Source organism: Lepisma saccharinum, chromosome 2 (assembly GCF_977018435.1).
Source record: "Lepisma saccharinum chromosome 2, izLepSacc3.1, whole genome shotgun sequence".
NCBI classification, from domain to species: Eukaryota; Metazoa; Arthropoda; class Insecta; order Zygentoma; family Lepismatidae; genus Lepisma; species Lepisma saccharinum.
In genome coordinates this window covers 50,582,416-50,606,486 of record NC_139230.1, presented here as the reverse complement: position 1 = coordinate 50,606,486, position 24,071 = coordinate 50,582,416, and the positions used below count along the sequence as shown (strand labels likewise).

The 24,071-nt window shown below is 36.6% G+C and overlaps 1 protein-coding gene across 3 annotated transcripts in view; it reads left to right on the top strand.

The window, feature by feature from the left end:
• Positions 1–24,071, top strand: part of LOC145984028 (cytosolic carboxypeptidase 6) — a 1,364,216-nt gene that overhangs the window by 739,047 nt on the left and 601,098 nt on the right. For all 3 annotated transcript variants that reach the window (XM_083117345.1, XM_083117347.1, XM_083117346.1), the window contains one exon: positions 18,392–18,608. In XM_083117345.1, the coding sequence (XP_082973471.1) occupies positions 18,392–18,608 (217 nt within the window). The remainder of the gene's footprint in view (positions 1–18,391; positions 18,609–24,071) is intronic.

Below are 24,071 nucleotides of genomic sequence, written 5' to 3'. Positions count from 1 at the left end.
TTTAAGTCCATTTTGTGCTGAGAGGCACCAATCAGGAATGAACCTGAACCACTAATCAATATGTTTCCATCGTGTATCGAACCCGCTACCCCTAGATTACAAGAGAACGGAGTTATCACTATGCCGTTTCGTAGGCACACACACACGTAATACAAGAACAATCTAGTAACTAGCAGTAGTGGCCAATATCTTTCTCTTCGCTATTACATGAAAATTATGTATCTTGCTGCAAAATATGGCATTAATAACCTCTTAAACCTACAATTAAAACTGTAAGTGAAATAGGTTAGCAGTATTGGCAAAAAAGACAAAAAAATCAGATGTCTTTCCAAAAAATTGTCATTTTTATCGAAAAACAAACATCAGTTCAAAAAAGCTAGTGGTGAGAGTGATGGAACACCATCAAGACTAATACTAAAATGAGTATCTGATTTTGTTGTATAAATGTTGAGCACACCGAAATTGCAAGGTTCATTATCTCTCAACGTTGTTTTCGTAAGTTTCAATAAAAAATAAAAAACGATCGATTTTCAGGAAAAATGGGACGTGCAATTCCATGGCTCGAATATAACATGTGCATTTTATAATAATCACAGAATAAAGATAATGAAATAAAATGCTTTCAGAAAATGTGCATAGTTCGAACTTAATTCATAATGCTAATTTCAACTTAAATTTTTCAAAATCTGTAACGAAACCAAGGTCAAAAAAGGTGTAGTATTATATCTGACAACCTGTTATTTTTGGGGCGGTGTAATAGGAAAATTGTTGTTAAATTTTACCGATTCAGTCGTTAAAATCAATCTAGAAAAAGATTCAAGTTGGTTGCATTTTTTGCAAGTTCTTTTCTTCCGTAAGTTCCTGAACATTGAAAGAAAATATTTTCAAATTTACATTAATACTTATTCATGGCTTCTATATAAAATTGGTGCAAATCATGCTGTGTTTAAGACTTCTTTTTTCAGGGTGGTCTGTAATTTTTTGACATACTCATATTTTTGAAACGGATAATAAAATGTACATTTCAACGTCATCTCTTGAAAACTTACTAGCAAGTGGAAAGGTGATACTTTTTTCCCTTTTTGTTAGACAATTGGGGGGAGCACTTAATAAATTATTTTAAGTGGGGAAAGTGGTCTAGTTGCACTTTGTTCTATCGGTGTTTCAAATTCAAATAACATTTTTTGGAAATATTTTATGTATGTGGAGAAAAGTTTCGAATTCCCCCCCCCTCCCCATACTATTGTACGGTATGTGTAAGTTTCTTCGTAACAGTCTGATATTATGGTTATTTTGCTAATTATTTTCATAATATTAGCCTGTTAGGAAGCTATTAGCTTATTGGAACTCATGCAGTCCTTCGAGGAATTATCAGTCCCTCCCCATACCAGAGTAACATTAAAGTTGAAATAATAATTTTTTACCCGTCCCTGGCATATTCATGCAGTGACGTTGAATATAGGTGAATTTGCTTTTCGGTTTCAAAAATATTGATCCTTTACGAAGGTACAGACTCACCATACATACAAATTTTCTTTTCTTGAGAAATCTTTGGTTTCATTGAAACGTGGCTTTTTTGAATTAGTACCCTGGTGCACAAAATTAAAGCAACACGCAGTAAATTGGAAGAAACATGCAAGATGCATGCAGTTTTAATTTATGTTAGATTATTGTCTGTATGCAATGTAACAAAACATTACACAAACTAACCTTACATGACTGTCATACAACTGACACGAACAGAAACTAAAGCCATAGTCTTAGTTACCACACATGACATGTACATTACCAACACAGCTGACAACACATCTTCTCCTCATTAGGGTGTGTAATTGTTCCTGACGGCAATGCAGGCCTCACACCGCTGCGACAGCTGCGAATAAGCGTACTACACAATGCCAGGTGAATGTTCCTCCCATTTCTCTTGGAGTGCAGTGAGTAGCTCCTGGAGATTGATTGGTAGGTGCTGGCGTGAGGCTAGAGCATCAAAACATTCTCGATTGGATTTAAATCCGGAGAGGGTGCGGGCCTGTTCATGTGTGTAATACTCCGACCTTCAAGAAAGTCATCAAATAAGTGCAAAATCGCCAAATACTCTATGAGCTGGAGCATTACCATACTTGAGGAGGAAGTCCAAGACCACAACACCTCGAAAGAAACGAACATATGGTGTCGAGATCGCATTTCTTTATCTGGTGGCAGCTAAACTTTATCGGTGCTCGCAAACAATTTCGTTCCCCGGTTAGCCTTACGCCTTCACGAACCATTATATCTTATTCTTCCATTAGCATCACAACCCTTTGTGGGTTTTAACTTTCTCAGACAAATCATTCCAATCTTTCCTCTTCTTTGCCATTTCTTTCCAATTTCAAACTTTGAGAATCTTTAGATCTTCACATACATCTTCAAACTATCTCATCCTAGGTCTTCCAATTGGTCGTCTCCCAATAGGTTTCGATTATAGTATGCGTTTTATAGTTCTCGTGTTATCCATTCTCTGTATGTGGCCTAACCATTTAATTCTTTGACTTTTAATATAGCGTATAATGTCTGCACCGTTAATTAATTTCTAGTTCCACATTATTTCTTATTCTCCATATATCATGTTCTATCTGTACTGGGCCAAAAATCTTCCTTAAAATTTGTCCTTCAAATATACTTAGCTTGTTTTTATCTTTCTGTGTTAGGGTCCCGGTTTCTGCAGCATATGTAACCACTGGTCTTATCATAATAATATATATCTTCATAATTTTTGTATTTCGTTTCAGAAGTTTCGTCTATTTCAGATTGTATTTTATTATTTTCATTAAGTGTAGATCCAAGGTATGTAAAAACACACTCAAAGGAGTAATTATTTATTAGTATTGATATATTATTATCCATATTTGTTCTATTAATATTCATGTAGTTAGTTTTCTTTTCATTAATTTGGAGTCCTACTATTGCAGCCTCCTCTACTAGACTTATAAATGTTTTTTGAAAGAGCTTTTTTATTTCTTGCTATAATAGCAACGTCATCAGCGTATGCTGTGACTTGTTTTAGTCTAGTACTGATATCTTCTCTTATATCTATTTTTTTTAATTACTGAGTCCAAGGCTAAATTTTAAAAAAAATGTTGCTGAAAGAGGATCTCCTTGGCGGACTCCTGTCATGATATCAAAAAAGTCAGATCTTACATTTTCTATTTTAACTGAGTCTCTATTGTTTTAAATTGTCATCTGAATTAATCTTACTAATTCATTTCGTATTCCAATTTCTTGTAACCTTTGTAATATTGTTGATCTGTATACTGAATCGAAGGCTTGTTTGAAGTAAATAAACAAAACATGCAAATCTATATCATATTCATAGCATTTCTCGAAATCAAACGCATCATCAGAATGTTATCTGTAATACTTCTGTTGTTCCTCAATCCTCTTTGATACTCTCCTATAATATATTCAGCATAGTCAGTTAGTCTGATATTAATTATTGCTGCAAGTATTTTATATAGGTTGTTTAATTTTCACAGACTGTTTTATCCCCTTTTTTGAGTATAGGGCACACCAGTGTTATATTTCAATCATTTGGTATTTGTTATGTATCTCATATATTAATTATAAGTTTATGTATTCTGCGATAAATTTCTTTTCCAGCTGCTTGTATAAGTTCCACGTTGATTTATTCCTGGTGCTTTCATTTTTTAAAGTTTTTAATTACTGTCTTTACTTCTTCTTATGTTGGTTCATCAACTAATGTGTTTTCGTTATCTTGTTGATTCATCACATTCCATTAGAGCACTTCTAAATCCTGGCTGTGTTTCTCTCCCTGAAAGTGTTCTTTCCAACTATTCATTATTTCTGCTTGTTCAGTTAGGATTTGACCATCTTTGGATTTTAAATGTCTACTTCTTGGTTATACTGGTGTGTTATAAGTTTCTGAGTTCGATAGAATTTTCTATATTCATTTTTTTGGTTTTTAGTTCTTGTGACATTTCTATTTGTGCTTATACTGCTCGACGTTTCTTTTTTCTACATATTTTCTTAGCATGTTTCTTCAGATTTTTGTATTTTTCTCTATTTGATCTTGTAGTCCTATTAAGACATCAATTTTTAGCTTCATTTTTTTTGCTTTAACCACCTTTTTTACATTTTTCATCATACCAATCATCATTTTTTTCGTATGCTTTATTCCTAAAACTTGATTAGCTTTACTATCTATGATGTTTCTTAAATTATCCCATTCCACTTCTACATCATCCTCCTCCCCTCTTTCGTCAAATTTCGTTTGTATTTCTTGTCTGTATTTGTTTTGTATAGAAGCTTTCTTCAATTTTTCTGTGTTCCATTTCTTAGTTTTCTTGTATGTTCCCTCATTAACCATACTAATTGTTTGTCTTATTTTAGTTCTGACAAGATATTGATCCGTATCACAGCTAGGTCCCTTATATGTTTTAACATCAATTATTAATGTAGCTCTCCTCTTATTGATCAGTACATGATCAATTTTATTACATCGTTGTTCGCCGGGTATTTTCCAAGTCCCTTTGTGGATACTTTTGTGCTTAAATCTAGTACTACTTATATCAAGGTTTTGTAATTGTGCTAATTGTATCAGCCTTTCCCCATTATCGCTTGTTTCTTTGTGTAGGTAAAATCTGTCTGATACTCCGCTGTTACTGACTGGATTCATTACCTATTCTTGCATTAAAGTCTCCCAATAGAATTAGTGCGACATGTTTTGGTACTCTATCGCACACGTATAACAGTTCACTATAGAACTGCTCTATATCTTCTTTGTTTGTATCTTCAGTTGGTGCATATATACATATCAGGGTCATATTTTTTAATTTTCCTTTTATTATTAATTTACATATTCGGTCATTTATTGGTTCAAATCCAAGTATATATTTCTACACATTTCCAGTAACTAAAAAAACTGTGCTATTTCTTCCTTTGGTTGTTGGATGCCCGCTATACATAAAAGGGAATGATTTCTTTTTAATCCATTTATCTCCATTCCATCTTATCTCTTGTAGTGCTTATATTTTCATGTTATATTTTATTAATTCATCTCTAATTTCATTCATTTTGCCCGGTTGGAGCATGGTACAGACATTCCAAGTTGCCACATTAAAATCCATATTCCTTAGCTTTTTACATTGCGTGGGTCGTCTCTGATAGATCCGTCCGGCTTTATTTATCTGAGAGTTCGTAGCGGGAGGTTGTTTTACGGGGTAAGGGTGCCAGCCTTATGCCCAACCCCCAACCTGGAGGACCAGGGATTTGTGTTCTGGGTTCCTACCCCTAGGAAGACTGGCTTCACCACGCCTAAGAAGCTCCTACTACCTCTTGGTTTTTTGTAAGGGTTTTCCTTCCCTTAACCTTTAGAGATCCCTCCCTTACCTGCAAGGCAGCACGGGCAGCTTCTGAAATTGCGGCACTTACTCGCCATGTCTCAGTGTCGTCGTTGGAGTTTTGTGTTTTTTAAATGAGAGTTATCCTGCCAGAAGTAACTCTCTCCACATCCTGTTGACACTGACGCTCCATGTCAGCAACTGCTTATTTGTCGCGGCTAGCCTACATATCTGTAGGCCGTTCCCCTATCCGCAACCCGGGGATGCGCTCGGCAGCATAGAGCTCTGCTCCTAGGAATGTTGCCTAGAACCGAGGAACCATTATATCATCACTTCTAAAGTGGCCTCTTTCCTGAAACTTTGAGGGCTGAAAGCGTGTTCCCTGTGCCTACAAGATGTGAAATCGCTAAAAATCAATGTTGAGTCTGAATTGCGACTCGTCCGTTAACAAAATATTGGCCCATTGTTCGTCAGTCCAGTTGACGTTCTGACGGTACCATTCCAGGTGTTCCTTTTATGAGCTCGTGTTAGTTGAACACATAGCTACTGCAGGTCTGTACTAGAATACAAGTTTATTTTCCTGAAATTCCGGTAAAACGTTGTTCGAAATACCAGGATTCCACTAGTATCGTCCAGATGCTGCGAGGTTCAATTCTAGCGACCACGCTAGCCTATCACGGTATCGTTTTTCTCTGAGAACCAAATGTTAGTCCTTTCAATATTACATCAAAATAAAATTTCATTAGAAAATTTGCTTGTGTTGGAGTGTACTGATTGTTTAATTGATATTTCTTTTTCGATAAAAAGCCCACTATTTTGGAAAGAAATCTGAAATTTTGGCCTTTTTTTGCCATTTGCTGCCAACCTATTGACCTGTCCTTACAAATTCTTTGAATTTGTCGAACAATAAAACGTATGAAATTAGAAATTACATATGAAATTTCGACATTACACCGTTGTAGGTTGTACTTGTCCAGGGTTTTGGGATACACTCTCGGTCTCGACAAATCATAGCCGTGACACAACAGAACTATTCACCTAGGGCCATCTCAGCACTCCGCTAGCGACTGTCTTGCGTCGAGTATTTCGAACGCTCTGTACCGTAAAAAATCGTGCAGACGCTGTCTTCGAGCCACAGTTGATTGTCTAGTCAAGATACACTTTGAACCACCACTGAAACACGCAAAACGTAATGTGCAGGTTATAACAGCTGCCCAGCTAGATATCTTGTGATAATTATATGGTGACACGAACACCATCTTCCTTTTTCTACTGTATACTCTTGTCGTATTTGATGGCAATCGTGCTTAATTTTGTGCTATTCCCTATGCAGTAGAGACGCGTGTATGTTCTCTGAAAATGCATAATTTTGTCTGACAATTTCCAAAGCAAAATCGTGAATGTGCGAAGTTGACATAATTTGTTGTAACAATGCTTTACTGAGCTTGATACGTTCGGAAACAAATCATTAAAGAAAAGTATTTTAAAACTTGAAAGAGAGTTTTAACAATTAAATATTGCTACTTCCTCGTATATTTAATACCTAACTAATATGTGTTGAGAGTATTTCCTTAAACTCCTTTAACTCGGCTTCCCCTTGTTTCTTTAAATTTATGTTCGATATTTTTGTTTTGAGAATTAAGTGCAATTTTCAAGAAGAGTTTCTTATGGTGTTATATTCCTAAAGTTAATACATATTATTACTTGATTTTTCTCCGCAGCGGAAGTCTTGTAATTATGTATTTGGATTTGTTATATAGATTTCCTATATTTTAGAGTTTTCCAAAAGACAAGGATGAATAGTGATTGATTACATGAAAATGATGAAGGGACACAACCTCAAACTGGGATTCGAACCCAGAGCCTTCGTGAGTTTGACACTAAACGCACCGGACAACCTAGGTCTATAGCGCATAGGGATATCTATAAAAATACATATTTTCCACATGCAACTTTCGAAATTAATAAGCTATGTTATTTTAATTGGATGTACATCAAATTTATTAATAGCATGAATTAATTTTTTTTAGTGTTTGTATAAAACAATGCAAACTGTAACATAGTTTTGAAATATAATTTTACACATTAATGTAAACGTAATCTTTAAAGTTCATATGCTCATCCGAGGGCCGATAACTTCTATTAACCTTTGTGCTTGTGAATATTTCAAATTCACGTTTCGGTATCCCTTTTGACACTTTTCGCTACTTCCGAGTTTTTTGAACTATTGACGAGGATCACGTGGTTCGTACACCAGAAAGAGCTCAAAGCAGCTCCCGCTCAATGAGGACATTCATTAATATATTCATTCAACATGCAGTTGGATGTGCGTCACCGTACACCCACGACACGTTTGCAGGGCGCAAGTGCAGACCCCTGTAGCTCCACGAGCATTATGCGGAAGAAGCACCGTGAAGGCATGAAGAAGATACGTGGGTCTTATTTCCCAACTGTAGATGGGGAAGATATGCTTAGCTGTCGTTCAAGAGGATGTGATGAGAGTAATCTTAAAGTTGAACTCGTTGCGAGTGTAGACATATCGAGGGCTTCACTACTGGAATACCATTACCAGTCTCCTAATAGTAATACTAGCACTTTTAACAAACTCGGTGGCCGAATGTTTTGTGGTATACTTCGGAATTGCCACCGAAACTCCACGTTCGAGTCCCGGCTGTTATTTACTCATCCTCATCATCGCGAGTAGTATTTCTGCCGAAAGTGGCAGAAAAGCGACGCTAAACATCAATGCAATACAAATGCAAGCATCACTTTTAGATGCTTCATAGAAGTTTCTAATTCGCCGACTATCCTAATATAATCTGTGCACTCTAACACAGCAACATTCCTGCTGGCCTCCGTGGCGGAGTGGTTAGCACAGCGCCCTTCAACGCCATGGGTCCGGGGTTCAAATCCCGGCCTGCGGATGGGTGTTTGTGAGTGTCCCTTCATCAATTTCATCGTATCATCACTCATCCTTATCTTCGCGATTAGCCAAAGTGGCAGAAATGCAAAGTAAAAATAAAACAAATAAATCAATCAATCAACAGCAAAATTTCTAATTATAAATGCGGGTATACAATTAATAATTCTAAGATTTGTTACGGTAGGTTTCTTACAATATTTTCCAGGATACTGCTTGAGTATGAGGGAATATAACTTGCTTGTAGCCTGTGTATACTCTATTTTTCGAATCTTTAGCGTATTTTATCCATTGAGTCACATGAAAGGATATAGTCTCTTAAATACCATGAAGTCCTATTTGGGTACACCATTAGCTTTCCAAATATTTTCTTTGAATTTGTCGAACTAGAAAACATATTTAGACACCTGGGTCAAGTTTCTATGTGAAACATTAAACATTGGTCCCCCTCGGACCTGTAATACGTCTCCCACTTGTTTCTCAGGCATGCATAATGGGATTCAAGTCAGTGGAGTTTTATGGGAGGAGCTTTAAATGGCAGTGTGTGGAAATTAAAGAAGTCTGTGGCAGTAGCTCCCTAAGTTCCTTAATTTCTCACGTGCATCGTGACAGTTTTTGTTGTTACATTTTCTTTGTTGAAGAGCATGATTTACCGAAAGCAGCTTCTTGAGGTATTTTTTGCTGTATTAAAGCAGGCCAGACATGGTGACGCAAAGTGATTGTGGAATTGACTCCAGAAGACTGAACGTGGTCAAAGACGACAACGCCAAGCCTGTCCATGGAACGACCATTATCTAATGTTAACAGTCTGCGATGTAATGCAGGTTGGCAACCTAAATTGTCCGCTATCACCTTCCAAGGTGGTATGCACAGAGAAGAATAACCGCAGATTATTAACCACACAACCCCATACTGGAGTGAAGGACATCCTGTTTGGAAACATGACCAGGAAAATTAGGGATATGATGCATGGGGATATTTTTTTGGTGTTGTGCTGCATTTCAGCAAAATCAGTAAACATGTTTCCAGATTACGGACTCTGAACCTACAGTAACACTATGCTTGGTAAAGTTGACTACGGACGATATTTTATACAGATGCTGCTTTGAGTTTTAGAGGTCTTTCATTTTTAGTATAACAACTTTGATATCTTGGAAAAGACTGTATGTGCGACATTACTTCACCCAGTTATTATTCTTCCCATTTGATTCCAGGAACGTGGACGAGATGAAGCTTTGTCTTATACTCTCATCATGGAGGCAAACAAATTGAACGACGGTTGTAGCTGCCTACGTTCAAGTGTTCAGTAAATAATTATTCTCGGTTCTCCTCACTAATCTTCTCTTTGAACCGATTTCGGAAATGTGGCAACTCTTTCATGTATCTTGCATTACAAAGTTTACACTTATCCGTTACATATGTTTTCCCACAATTTCTGTTGTGTTTCTTTATTTTGAATAACTTCTTCGTGTACTGTGATTACAATAATACTGCAGTAGAAATGATTGGAGGAAATCATTAACTTACTATTGAAAACAGCAATGTAGAAAATGCGCCCGGAATCATTAGCATTATAAAGTAGCCTGATCGCGAATAGGGGTTACGTTCAATTATACGTGTATGCTTCAAGAACTTCACTTACCTTCATCATTCTCCTGTAATGTATTCTCATTCAGATGTCCTAATGTTGGTGTGTGTATCTGATTCAAATCACACATGATTATAGCACAACCCGACAGAACATTTGTTCTGTAATTTTACTCGCAGCAGATTGCATGGCTTATGTTGATCGCAAGCGCACAGTCTAAAGGTACGTTTTCCTAGAACTGGATGACTAGCTAGATTAGACGACAGAGCGTTGCTTTCGGCGAAGACGACGCAGCTAGGAAAACGCAAGCGATTGCAACAATTGGAGATATGTCAAGAACACTCGGCAGTGTATGTGGTCGCAGTCGCCTGCGTCGGGGGACAATTCTAGGAAAACGTACCGTAATACAAGAGGCTGTGCCCATGTGAGCAGTGGTTCACTGCACCAAAACACCTAAGTCAATAAACCATTGCAGGTGATAGGACCTAAGTCGACTTAATCATAATTTGAAAAATATATGTATGGTTGATAATGATTTTTAAATTTTTTCACCATTACAACCGAATACTGACGTATGTGGTTAAGAAAATGTTATGAGATATGATTTGTGTAGTCTACATCTGCAAAAATTGCGTTTTGTAACTTCTTTGCCATTTTCCGAACACCCTAGATTTATTCATAGGCAAAAGTCATTTTTTTTAAACAACCAGTGTCAAATTTATACTTCAGTAATGATCTAGCAAAGACGACATATAGAAAGCCGAATGATTTGTAGTTCACAAGAGTAGTACATATTTCTTTCACTGCAATCATTGTGCAATTTACTGTATCAACATACATACAAAGGCTTCACGAATTTCCTGAGGCACGACATTTCCTGTCTTTTCTTTATTATTGGGCATGTGTACAAAAATAGATTTGAAATTTTCCTCTGTGTATTTAGTTTTGATTTCATTTTACACTCTTAGGGGCTGTTATAGCCAAGGCTCCTCATGAGAGAACATCCCCTTTAACGAATTCACAAATGCGTTTTATTTCACGCCACCAGTAAATTCATTGCAGAGAAACAGGGGGAAAATGGTAAGTTTTGAGAAACGAAATAAAATAAATCACAATTTGGCTCGTTAATGCGTTAATGTGCGAAATTGAACAGATGAAAAATGTCAGTCCATTGCCTCTTTCCATGCGTTACATATTTTAATTGCTTTGAATTTGAACAATCCTGAGCTTTTAAAAAATTGCTAAAAATCGACATTAATCATTAAATTTGAATATGCTACAAGTAATGAACTATTGATTGTCATGCAACTAATTTGGATACCTTTCTAATGTTTGTTTCACATATGAGAAAACAACGAAGACATAAGGGAACACATTTACGTAGAAGAAGTTTTGTAAAAAAATTGGAATATTTTAATATGATGGGCCATATATATAGGCTGAGTTTAATATCTAAACCCCATCAAACAGGGTGTGAGAAAAGTGATGAAACTAGCATGTTGTTACTAGAGCTGGATATTGTTCTAAGTGCCTATTTTGTTTCTGATTAGATTCGTATGCTTTCAGTACAGAAGTAGATTTCAGGTTAATAGCACCTATAAGTGCCGAAACCGTTCCAAAAGAGTTACACAATCATGTTTCAACTGCGAAAAGTGTATTTTTTGCCTTTTAAGTTTAGGTCTCTTCTCAGTAGGATTCATAGAGCATAGGACAGTGCTTCCCCTCCTTTTGAAGACTACAACTTAACAATAAAAATTTTCAACAAACATGATAATAAAGAGCAATCGCTCACTTTAGTGTCATCTTCAATGTTCATAGTAACTGGGAACCAGAAAAAGTTCACCCTCCGCGCTTCGAGAGGAATCTGCTCGTCCTTCCTCGCTCTTTGCTTGATAGCTGCCCTGGAACCGATCGCGTTGAACAGTTTACCTACTATCTCAATACCAGAGATTCCAGCTTCTTATCCAGACCTGGACATAACTGTTCTTTCATGAATGCCCCCGTTCATTATCATGAATGCAGGTCGATTATTGATGTACACTATAAAACTTTTATTTCATTTCACGTTAAAACAGATAGAATTATAATTCTTTTCTCTTTTGGAAACGATTGAATATATCATATAATAGTTTCTCCGTTATATAAAAAATATACAATTATTATTCAACCCCTGCATGCATTATGAAATTACAACCGTTAATGTTGGATGTAAATTTGAGACCTTTCATTATTCACAATATTGAAATTGAATATCATGTTTACCGTTTGTAAATCATGTTCAGATTTTGAGTTTTTAACATGAATGTTAGAAACTCAAGCACCTGTAGCACTAGTGATACAATCAGCTTCTATATGCCGATGTACACCCATTCCAAAATATCCGCAGCATAGACAGCAGTAAAAACAGAATTGTCTTCTTCCCTCTCCCATATTTATTAGCGTGTAATTCCTGCCAAATCTCTGAAGCCCCTGCTTGTTCAGTCTTGAGCACGATGAAGAAATTGTCAGAGAAGGTATTGATAATCTATACAGGAGCAATTTTACCGACATTGGTCATTGGATCAACGTCTATTTCAGCGATTCGAAAATCGTTAACGTGGTCGAAAGCCCTTCAATGCTTCCAATCGACAAGATAAGTCTTCGATAGCTTTAGAATGTGGATGGAAGTTAGACGAGTTTTCAAATCTCAACCTGTTGCCATTACTTAGCGCTGATAACTCGGAGAATAATAGCACTTCACGCAGAAACTTGCTTGTAAAAATAGTTAATATCAAACTTTTGGGCTGCCTTAAGATTTCCACATTTCTCATAAGCACTCTTTATTGTAATTTACAATACGATCTACAAGGTTCTAGAATATACTTTCTCAGGAAAATGACAGTTTAGTTAGAAGAGGGAAGAGTATTAGGATTTCTTATTAATCTTTATAGGAAGGGGTGTTGGAGTTGTAAACTGCGTTGCGTTGAATGTGTTCTCATTTGGTAGAGACACTATTTGGCCTATTCGACTATCTTATAGATATAACTGGTACCTATGCTTAAATTATAAATTTGATTATTTTGAACGTTTAAAATATTTGTATCACAACCCCTTCGTATTTTGTAAAGAAGGGTTTGACTATGAGCGCAAAAACGTTTCTAGAAATACAAAACTGCTATCACCCTAGTTTAATTCTTTATTACCATTACATCGCAATCAGAAATAGAGATTTACTTTGCGTTTTATGTGAGCAGATAAACAATATAGGTGGAACATTTTCCATTTTAGCCTTATATTTATTTCGTTTTTCGCCATCTTAGATGAAATAGAAGAAAGAAATGCTCACAGAAAGGAAATTTTCTGCACTTTGGTTGTAACTTTAAACTGGTGACCAGCAAGTTATTTGCTATAACATTGAAGTTATTTTATTAGCTGTTTAGGATATGTAGCCGATCGCGCTAAGTGACGTCCTAAGTCTATCTTCACGATAGATCACTCTAGGGAAAAATGTCTGTTTAGTCGTCACGTGGGACCTGATGTAAGAAGATAGTATAATTGTGAAAATGTGATGATATTGTGGAAGATAATGTGAACAAGGATTAAATGGTTCATTCCTTTTTCATTCGACTCTCTTTCGTAATTTTACCATGTTATGAGCGGATATAAGTCGTAACTGAATTAAATACATAGATAGCTATAAGTAAATAGAACCTTTGGTGACAACATCATTAACAATTTTAATTGCATGAACCCCCCTCCCCGCTCAAAAAAGAAGAAACGAAGGTTTGATTGATTGAATTGTTGTTTTAAGTCCACGTTATGCACAGTAAGGCTAATCGGGACTGGACCTACAGTTTAAAGTGGGATCCGAACCACTGTGCCATGTGCCTCTACCGGGTATCGAACCCGAGACCTCTTGATTACAAGGCAACAACACTACCATTGCGCCATCGGGGAGGCCCAAGAAAGGCAAGTGTTTCAGAAACTGGATAAGAATATATTTTTTCTATTAACAATGTATTATGCAACAGTTACATTGAATGTATACTTTACACTCTTATTTTCTACAAAAATATGATATAATGGGGCATAATTAATTACTGTTAGTATAATCAATGAACGAGTACAGGTGGGAAAATGTCATCCGAACTTTATCCTTGAGTTCCAAAACACACCTAAAGGATAAAGTGGATGTGTAGGAGCATGGAGAAGCAGAAATTCGTCGATAACTTCTGCAATCTCTCCTCTTTCAGCTCTTTATTGCCGATACAGACGCAAGTATGCAACCAGCCTTGCGGAAACAATCCTATGAGAGGAAGCTTCACGCTATATTACATTTTGTAATATTGCCTCCTCTTCTCAGATCAAACTTAGCCTGTCTGTCGTCGTAATTCTGATGTTAACTTGCTACTACCTTCTTCTCTGATACGAGATGAAGAAATCTCTGGAGTAGCCGATAGATTAATATATCCTGGTGGAAGGGTAGGGAAGGGAATTCCACTTTCCTTTAAGACATTCCTGTTTCCTGGAACTTTTTTTATAACCTCTTACTGCCAGCAGATGGCCATTGCCTTTGCTTATTACCTTCACGTCAATGAAATTAATCGAGTTTCATACTAATATATTGACGAAACTTTGGAACTTTTGACGTGATGACTGCTGAAGCGTTGACTTCCTACTCTTACGAAAGTCTAGCACCAAGCTGTTGATTATATTCATATCAACACTTATGAACAAGAGAAAATTTGGATTTAGTTATGTAAAAGAGAGGGATTGAATCTTCAAATCTCACAATTTCATCGTAATAATAATACTAATATTAAAGGTTTGAAAATTTTGAAAAAGTAACACACACACACAGATACGTCAATTCTGGATGGTGGAACCCTTGTCAACATCACTAAAATATTTCCCTTTCCCCGCCCCTGATTATTTGATATTCATGCAGCACTAATCTATGTTCATCCGGGTAACAGTTTGATATAAGTTCCCATATGTCATTTGCATAATGTTTTGCCAGAAATCAGTTCTTGCCACCGATGTTCCCGGGTTCGAGTCCTCGATTGAACATGGATATTCCTTGCAAGTGTCATTGCAGCAATTTCATCTAATCATCGCTCAGCCTCATCGCCGTAATTAGCCAAAAGTAACAGAAAAGTGACATTAAATAACACAAATAAGGAACACATACTATTACAGAAATGTGAGCATCTAAATGTTCCTTTGAAGGAAAAGTAGGAAATAGTGAGTTCCCGGACATGTCATATACTTTTCAGGAAAACTTTAATAATGGAAAGTATGCAAAAGATCACAAAACACTAGTGACCCGAAGATCATACAGTTGATTTTGAATATTTTCTCCATTGACTGAGATTTTGTACAAAGATTGTCGCATAATTGAAATTGTATTGTATTGCCTTTTTTTGGTGACATTGCTCCCAGTTCTAAGTAGATTTTTAAATATATATATTCTGGTAATACTATGTACTGGTGACCATCTCTCTCTTTCTCTCTCTCTCTTAAAAAAAATATATAGAACAGGTCTAGTAGCTACCTAGCATAGTTCAACATATAAATAAATCCTGCTGCATATACATAATGTCATGTACTCACTTTGCACGATAGTTGTTCAAAATTAATAACTGTGCCAAAACCATAAAGAAAAAACTAAGAAATGATTAAAGGCCGAATTAACAAATAAGAAGACATGGCAATAAATCATGCCGAAACTTCAATATGTTAAAAAAAAAACGAGATGAGATGTTGTTACAGTGGGCTTCCCTAGTATCGCCTTTTCCTTGCAAAGGTTTCCGTGTTCGATACCCGATAGAGTCACATAGTGCTTTGAGTCCCTCTTTAATCTGTAGGCCGATTAGCCTATTAGCCTATCTGGGCATAAACAATTGTAGACAATTTTAAATGCTACTTCACCTCATGAGTGGCTGGAAAGCGAAAAGATTATAATCGGCATTAATAAATAGTAAATAATTTAAAGAACTGTTTTATAGAATGTATTAAAACTAATATGAGCGTCTATTATTTTACATATCTTAACGATCTTTGATTCTAATTGTAATAATTTAATTTCCGAATCATTCCATTAACTCGTATTGTATTCTTTATTACGTTTAATTCTCAGACATGATTTCCTGGCAGCAGGTACACTTTAGTTTTCTTGAGGTACATATACATATGTTCAGTCACGTATCTAATACCGTAATATGAATATGCCGGACCCCGTGGCAGAGTGGTTAGCACATCGCGCTACTACGCCTGGGGTCCCGGGTTCGAATCCTGGCTTGCGCATGGATGTTTGTGAGTGTCCATATCATCATATCATCTCTCATCCTCATCTTCGCAAATTAGCCAAAAGTCGCACAAGAAGCGAAGTAAAATAAAGCAATTCAATCAATCAACTAATATGAATATATTATTGCAGCAAGTTTTTTGTTTCTGCTCTCTTGTGTTACTTTAGTATCCCTTGAATCTATCGCAGCGATGAGGATAGAATATGAACTGATGACATAGGGAATGGAACAGACACAATGATACGTCTATGCCTGACCAAGTTTCAACCTGAGACCTCTGACACCGTATTGCGTTACGCTAAAAATGGAAGGAGAAAGATCCAGAAGGGCGGATATGTGTGTGCGTCACTTATGTAATAGAATCGAAAGCTGTCAGTATCTCATTGCATTGTTTATTAATTGAACACACGATGAGACTTTTCTTTGTTGTTGATAATGACAAATTGAAACAAAGAGCATCGGACATGTGCTTGATAGTCGGCGCGTGTAAGTGAACATCCTGCTGGGGACAAATTTTGACGATCTGTGCCCGGCATAAAATCAACCCCTCCTCGTCTAATTACCATCTGTAATTCAAGTGAGAGAGACAGAGTGAGAGCGGGAGAGTGTTGTTTATTTTTAATTTCTCTCCGACCTCAAAGCTTGTTACGAGATGGAAGGGCGGCTCGGTTTGTTCTATGGTTGCTACTTTTTTGGAGGGTCGTTGTTTACTTTTTGGAGACAACCTACTTTACCACATTTCGTTCTGATCTTCAAAACTCCATTTCAACTTTTTACTCAACTTTAAGTGCTGGTGATGAGATATTATATTTTCCCGTGTCTGTCTATAGTATGACGTAATGCAGGGGAAATTTAAGTCATAACACAGACCCAACTGTTATTTCCAGATATTTTGCGTCGCGTTTCTACCTCTTGGGTTAATTGCGACGACTTGAATGAATGAAATATAAAGTGGACGATGAGACAAACAAAAGGACCAATGCCTTGACCAGCGTTCGAACATGGAACCTCTGGTTATGCAGCGCATTACACTGACCACTCCACCATAGAAGATGGCCACACCTAACTTTGTAGTTTGATTAATTTACATCATTTCTATCTCCATAGGTTAATCGGGATTATGAGGACGAGTTCTGAAGTGATATAATAGATTATGATAAAAACGTAATGAAACATCTATACCCATGATTCCGTCCAACTCTAAGCACTCCGTCACGGAGACAGGTCTTTTACTTTCTATACAATTAATGCATGCCTTGTGTTAACAAAATGGATAAGGACGAAAAGCGAAAAGTGATTGCAATACAATCAGTGTAAACATTTGATTCAAAAGCCTTTAGAAAATATGGTAAACCTCAGAGTGCATTAAAAAACCAGAGGAACAATAACTTCTTGCCTAAAATTGACCAGCCCGCTTCGTTGTTAATCACACTTCCCGTTTTACACCACATATTTCATTATCTTGACATCACAAAATGATTACCTTTGCTTTCATTGTTCAAATTATTTCTGTGTCATTCAGTGTGCATTTGTGTATACAAACAATGTGCGACCATAAGCATGCTTGTTGGCTCTAATGTGTACATCTTTTATATTCACAACGAAATGATGAGTGCAAACTGACTAAGAGCCTCCCCGATGGGTAGTAGTGGTAACGTAATCAAGGGGTCCCAGGTTCGATGTAGGTTCGTAGGCTCAGTCTCAATTAGCCTTTCTGTGCATACTTTTTACTTAAAACAATAATTCGATCAATTCAATCTAACTGAACAGGATTTTCATGTGGTGGGTGGTATGTAGTTAAATGCCAAAGTTTCTTTTAAATCCACTTTGTGTCATAACTACGACATCGGGGAGACCCGGTTATTGTTTAGTAGTTGTTTCTATTATCTACTTAGTATATGGAGATTTAATTATTTAGATTATATGTTGCAATTTGTATTTCATTGTGTCTATTCTTACATTTATTAAATCCATATCTACTTTCCTAAAATTTAGCCGTTATTTTGGTCTTATCTTCCCCTTGTTTGTGTTCAGTAGTTCTATATAAGCCTATAGTTTCGCTAGGTAAACTGCTTAGAATCATATATTCGTGTTTACTTTGAAACAATGTTCTGTTTAGTCACATGGGATTATAAAAATCTTGTTATAACCTTCCAGTTTTCTAGTGATGTTGTTTGTCTTGCTAAAAGTCGTCTCTTTAAATGTGTTATGAAACAATCGTACTTTCTGTATTCTTATTACATGAAATGTATTATTTCAGGCAAAGAATGCCAACGAAGCACGTATATTACTATAGATCACCTGAACACCAGAATCATTACGTGCTATCGTTTGCCTTCGGTTTCGACAAAGAAGAAGACGTATATCAATTTGCTTTGAGCTTCCCGTATTCATACTCCAGATGCCAAGCTCACCTCGAACAACTAGAGACAAGGCATATGGCATACTTCAAGAGAGACTTACTAGCATTGTCAGTGGTAAGTGTTCATTGTTAAACTTTACGTGTACTATTATTCTATAAGGTAAAATTTAAACTTCCAGAATGTGCTTGAAAATTGCGGTAAAATAGACTGTTTTCTCTAGACGTGTTTATAAACTGAGGTAAGTCTAGCCTTGAAAGTTAAAACTTAATAAAATGCTAATTTTAGTAATGGGAAAAGATGTTTTAAATGCAAATATTTTACATTAACTCTGAGGATTTGTACTGTTGATATCTCAAAAGAGGTATGGGTGCATGAAAAATTATTTAAATGCCAAAACAATAAGATAGTAGTTCATCGATATACTAAAAGAGGAAAGTGAGATACTCCCTTGCAGCATATCCTATCTACCCATTGGTGTCTGCTAACAAGTAGAAGTGAACAAACGACTATACACAAATACTAGTATACGCTAACATACTGAAGGTCTACGTCATATATACCAACCTCGTATTGTATGATTACATCCACCATGTTGTTTCTGTCACGAACCTGTACTCCCTACGGATTTCTTTGGACACCCCGAGTTCTCATTCCAAATACTATAGCTTTTGTCCAGTCTTACGGCGGGCGCTCTACATGCTGGCAAGGGGAGCTGGGAAGCGACCAATCCAGCTCGATGAGAAACGCAGCAGCCTATAGAACGTGGTGCACGTATTACTTCCTCTCGCCACGTAGTAACTCTTGGCGCACCGCTGTTGTCTGGTTGGGCTGCGGCGTATTCCCCGCTCACAACTTCCCTTGCCAGCATGTAGGCCGCCCGCCGTAAGAGTAGACAAGAGCTATAGCACGGTATGTTCTAACATTTTGACCTGTCCTTGCCTCCTTACGCTCGTGTGGTGCACAATCTTTTTCTTTAATTGCCGTTGCAGCCATGTTTGGGATGATCAGAATCCTAATGCTACATTCGAACACCACTACCTACAGTTTACGGTTGAATATATGAGCAAGTATTATAGGTGTTCACGTGGTGACCTTACCTCCTGCCACCATGTTCTTCCTGGCCTTCAAAGGTCTGTACTGGCTCATGATCCCTCCTAGCCCATGGGTTCCTGTTGTAAGAATGTTATATTTCGAACTGGTTCAAAAGTCTAAACTAATGCCAAGTGTCCTGACTGCACAGCAATACAGTATGATAAAAACGGTATTGCTTTCACAAACAAGAGCAAAGGAACTGGTAAACTCACATTTGGCTTGGTTGTGGAAGCAACTTCCTTATACCCGTATACATAGAAGGGTGCAAAATGGCCTTAAGTGCCGACGCACCCAAACAATTTTAAATCAATCAATCAAAAGCAACTTCCTTATACATTGAACTACAGCTCACCGCTCACGAGAAGATCCCCAAACGAGGGGAGACGGGGAGCGGGGGTGAAGGGAAGGACCGGTCCATTTGCAGATTTTAGGGGTAGCAGAAAGCCTTCCGCTGCATCATTTCGAAGTGCGTGGGAGTTGATTTGCGTCAATCACGCAGAGCGTGTGTCCGCAGCAACAGATTGCTGCTTTTGTTTCAGTGGCCACAATACTTTTGTATTGGTTATCCTGTGCATTATTTAGACTGCATTTCAAGGAATTTTAAAAATAATATACGGCAACGACTTTAGGGTTACCTGATGACAACCTTTAAAAAATAAGGCTTTTTTAGATTGTAAAAAGTTAACAACTTTCGACGAAGATGCAGCACTTCGAACACACTTTTTGTACTTACTGGTGCTTTGGTGAGCTTATAGATCACACACCCCTGTAAAACAATTTCATACAGTTTCCGTATAACGAATAATAGGCCTCATTATAGGCATATGTCTGAATATCCTAATATTTATTCACTATGCCCGTAATATTATACGGTTGTGAAACTCTCTTACTTTAAAATAATAACATACATTGACATTCTGCAAGACATTCTGCCTTGGAGTTGTTTCTTCCAGGCCTAAAGTCAGGAAACCGTTTTTGTAAGTAGTTACTAAAATGACATTTGCGTTTCGGCATGGTTCAGATCGCTGATCCACAGAACTTCACTACTCCACTGCCATGTAACAACCACAGACATACTACTACAAGATGTTACAGCTTCGGGTTAAAAATGGTTGACAGTATGGCGGCACTGGAAGGTCGTTTCCTCGAGACCACCGACGGCAGCACCGTCGGGGAAAGAACAGAAGACGAACGCTATGCGCAAGAACTCGCAGATTGCTCGAAACGTCAAAATACTATCGTGTGCCGTACCATTCGCTTTCCGAATGGTTTCTAATTGCGTTCAGGCGAGTTGCGCGTATAATAAATTATACGTGCAAATTGACTAAACGTAGTTAGAAGTGGCGGAAATTAATTATATGCAATGCTTTCGTTTAATTACAAACTTTTCGCATTAAAATTGATTTCTATCACAAAAATAAAAGTATACGAAAATTATATGGAAAACGTTCTATTACCAAAACTTCCTGAAATTGCACTCTTACTTTAAGCGGAAATATATATAATTTCCTCTAAAGGCATTTTTAAAAACATTCATCATCATACGAAAATGACAGTCTTAAAATAGGTGCCTTTTTTTCTTGGGTGGAGAAATGGAATGAAATAAGTATACAAGAATTCAGAACGATTTATGTCATGCTAATCCATATTTGCAAAAATACTTTTTTCGTGGTTGATCCTTCGGCTATACAGGATTGTATTACAAGATTTTACACCGATCAATAAAAAATATTTTGTTTGGCACATATTAAAACGGAAAAAATGACTGCGTACAGCAACTACACTCCATTCGATAATAAAAATTTCAATACTGTCAGGGATCAGTTCACATACCTTATGGCACTGATTAGAAATAGGTTAGTCTGCACAGAAAAAATATAATAATTACCAAGAGAATGCTCGGAAGTTTTCTCAAAAATCAAATAAATAAAAAGTACTCGGTTGAATGCTACGAAAAAGTTCAGCCTTTAACACAAAGTTACCTTTCATTTGAAATTTCATACCTTAGTGTAGCAAGTGCAGCAGCACCTACTATACATATATGCTTTTTACACTGAAAGAAAAGTATGCAAACATATTTTCGAAAATTAATAGTTGTTCCTTGAAGACTTCTTTCAGCATTTAAAGCAATTGAAAGAATGAACACCCGTAATATTGAAAATTAATATTTCTACTTTAAAAATACACAGAAAATATTAACAAAAATAATATCTACATATATATAAAATAATATCTACAATATCTCTTACATAAAACAGCTTATTTAAATAGCTGAACATGAATGAAGAAATGTTGATTTATTTCCCTCCACGATGAACTTTGTGCCAGCTGATACGAGACTTAAACAGAGAAGTGCCATATTTATTACACTTCCCACGTCCAAGTCCCGTATCGTACTTTGCATTTGTATCTCTTCTATCTTGATGTGTGCATAAAACATGCGCACAGGTGAATAATTCCTAGAAATTAAATAAATGCTCTACAGTGCTGTACAGTGGGATTAATTTTCTTGTGTTTTCATGTTCAAATACTATTAAAAAATATGTACTGGGAACTGCCCAATGGGTAACATAGTTTCCCTGGTGACACTAACATTTCAGTAGCCAACATGCTAGAGTGCTCACCACATAAATGAGAGTACACTTTGCAAAAATAAAGTCGACCGAAGCTATGGCAAACAAAAATAATGTACTTAATGTACTCACTTTAAGAAATGCATGACTTCATTAACTTTGGCTGCTTTATCCTAAGGACATACGAGCACCATTACAAAAATGAAAAATTCATATTGGACCTTGCTACTCCGTACCTCCTTTCTGTAGTTATTGCGCATAGTTTTATAACATGAGCAACTAGTATTTAATGAAGTACAGCATAAACAGTGTGCAGCAGAGACTACTTACTTTCATACATCTCACTGGACTTGATTAATCTGTTATATCAGTAACTACTGTACTGTGTGTATCATGATACATGCACGTTACTGAACACAAAAATGTTCATCTTAAAATAGATAAATTGTGGAAATGATCACACTGAAGTGTGTTTTTTTTCCACAGAAAGGTTTCTCCAAACTGAAAAGTTATTCCCACAGTTGTTTGCAGTACTGAAAGCACCTTTTCATTCTCTTGTATAGCTTCTAAAAAAAACTTCACACAATGGGAACAATGATATTCAGTAATTATTCTCAAAATAAAAAGAAATGTGCAACTACATTCATGAGGTGTTGGGACTAGCAGAACAAGTTATTTTCACCATTTTTTTTATTATGGTACATCGGAGACACATTTCTTCATTTTTACAGAAGAAACTACTTACGGAAATGAGTTTCTCTAAGGTTTCCAACGTTAGTAGTGTTGCCCACGAGACGAGACTTAACCTGTCTCGTCTCGTGGAAATGCTGTCTCGTCTCGAAAATATTCGTTTGTCTCATGACACATGGCCAATCTCGTCTCGTCTCGAATTTTTAAAAGCCTGTCCCGCCTCGTCCCGTGGACAACACTAAACGTTAGTCAGGGTATTTTCTTTCATCGTGGTATCTATTTGACCGGGAAATCATGTCAGTGTTTCCAACCCCACCTGCCTTTTTTTTTAACTATGCTTGCCTAACCTAACCAAACCTAACCTTATTGGACCAAACCTAACCTTATCGGAATGGTTCGTGGGGCTATCCGTCAGCAATGTACAATTTGCACTCGTGACGAACACGATAGTAGGTATTTTTCGGTGAAGAAGGTTGGAAAACAAAAGAAGCTATTTCATTCACAAAGTAAGCGATATCACACCGTTAAGTGCATTCGATAGCACTTAGATAAATGAATCTTTTTTCAGTAGAAAAAATGTTTGTTTTTGTGTAAAAAGCATAATGGCACCTTGAACTATGTTCCGCAATACACAATTGGTAGGTACGAACCATGCAAAACACAAAAATATCTGATTTTAATGTGTCTTTGATCTATGAAACTGGTACCTTTATTATTAAGTACAGATGCTATTATATTTCACACATTGTCAATTTTTGCAAGTTAAATCACTCAACTAACCATAGAGCTTAACACAAATTTAAAATGCTGATTATTGATTATTATTACCACTTTTTGGAGAGAGCAGTGATATCACATGGTATAGATGATTATTTTTTGAGACATATAACCTAACAAGCAATGCACAGATTAAGTTATACACATGGAACTTGGCCCTTACAGAACTATATGTAATATTATTACCATTTCATTAAAATTCCTGAGTTTTTATTTTACACAACAAACGATACACAATTACAATCAGAAAGTTCGATTTCGATACTGAATGCAAGCCTGTACTGATGTATGAAATGAAAGGAATTTGGTTCGCGTTTGGCGATACTTCTTCATCAATTTTGAAAAAAAGCTTTGATACGTATTACGCAGTGATTTCATACAATGTTAAATTACGATTTCATTAACTACATTAGGCAACACTTACCGCATCCCCAAAATAATATTC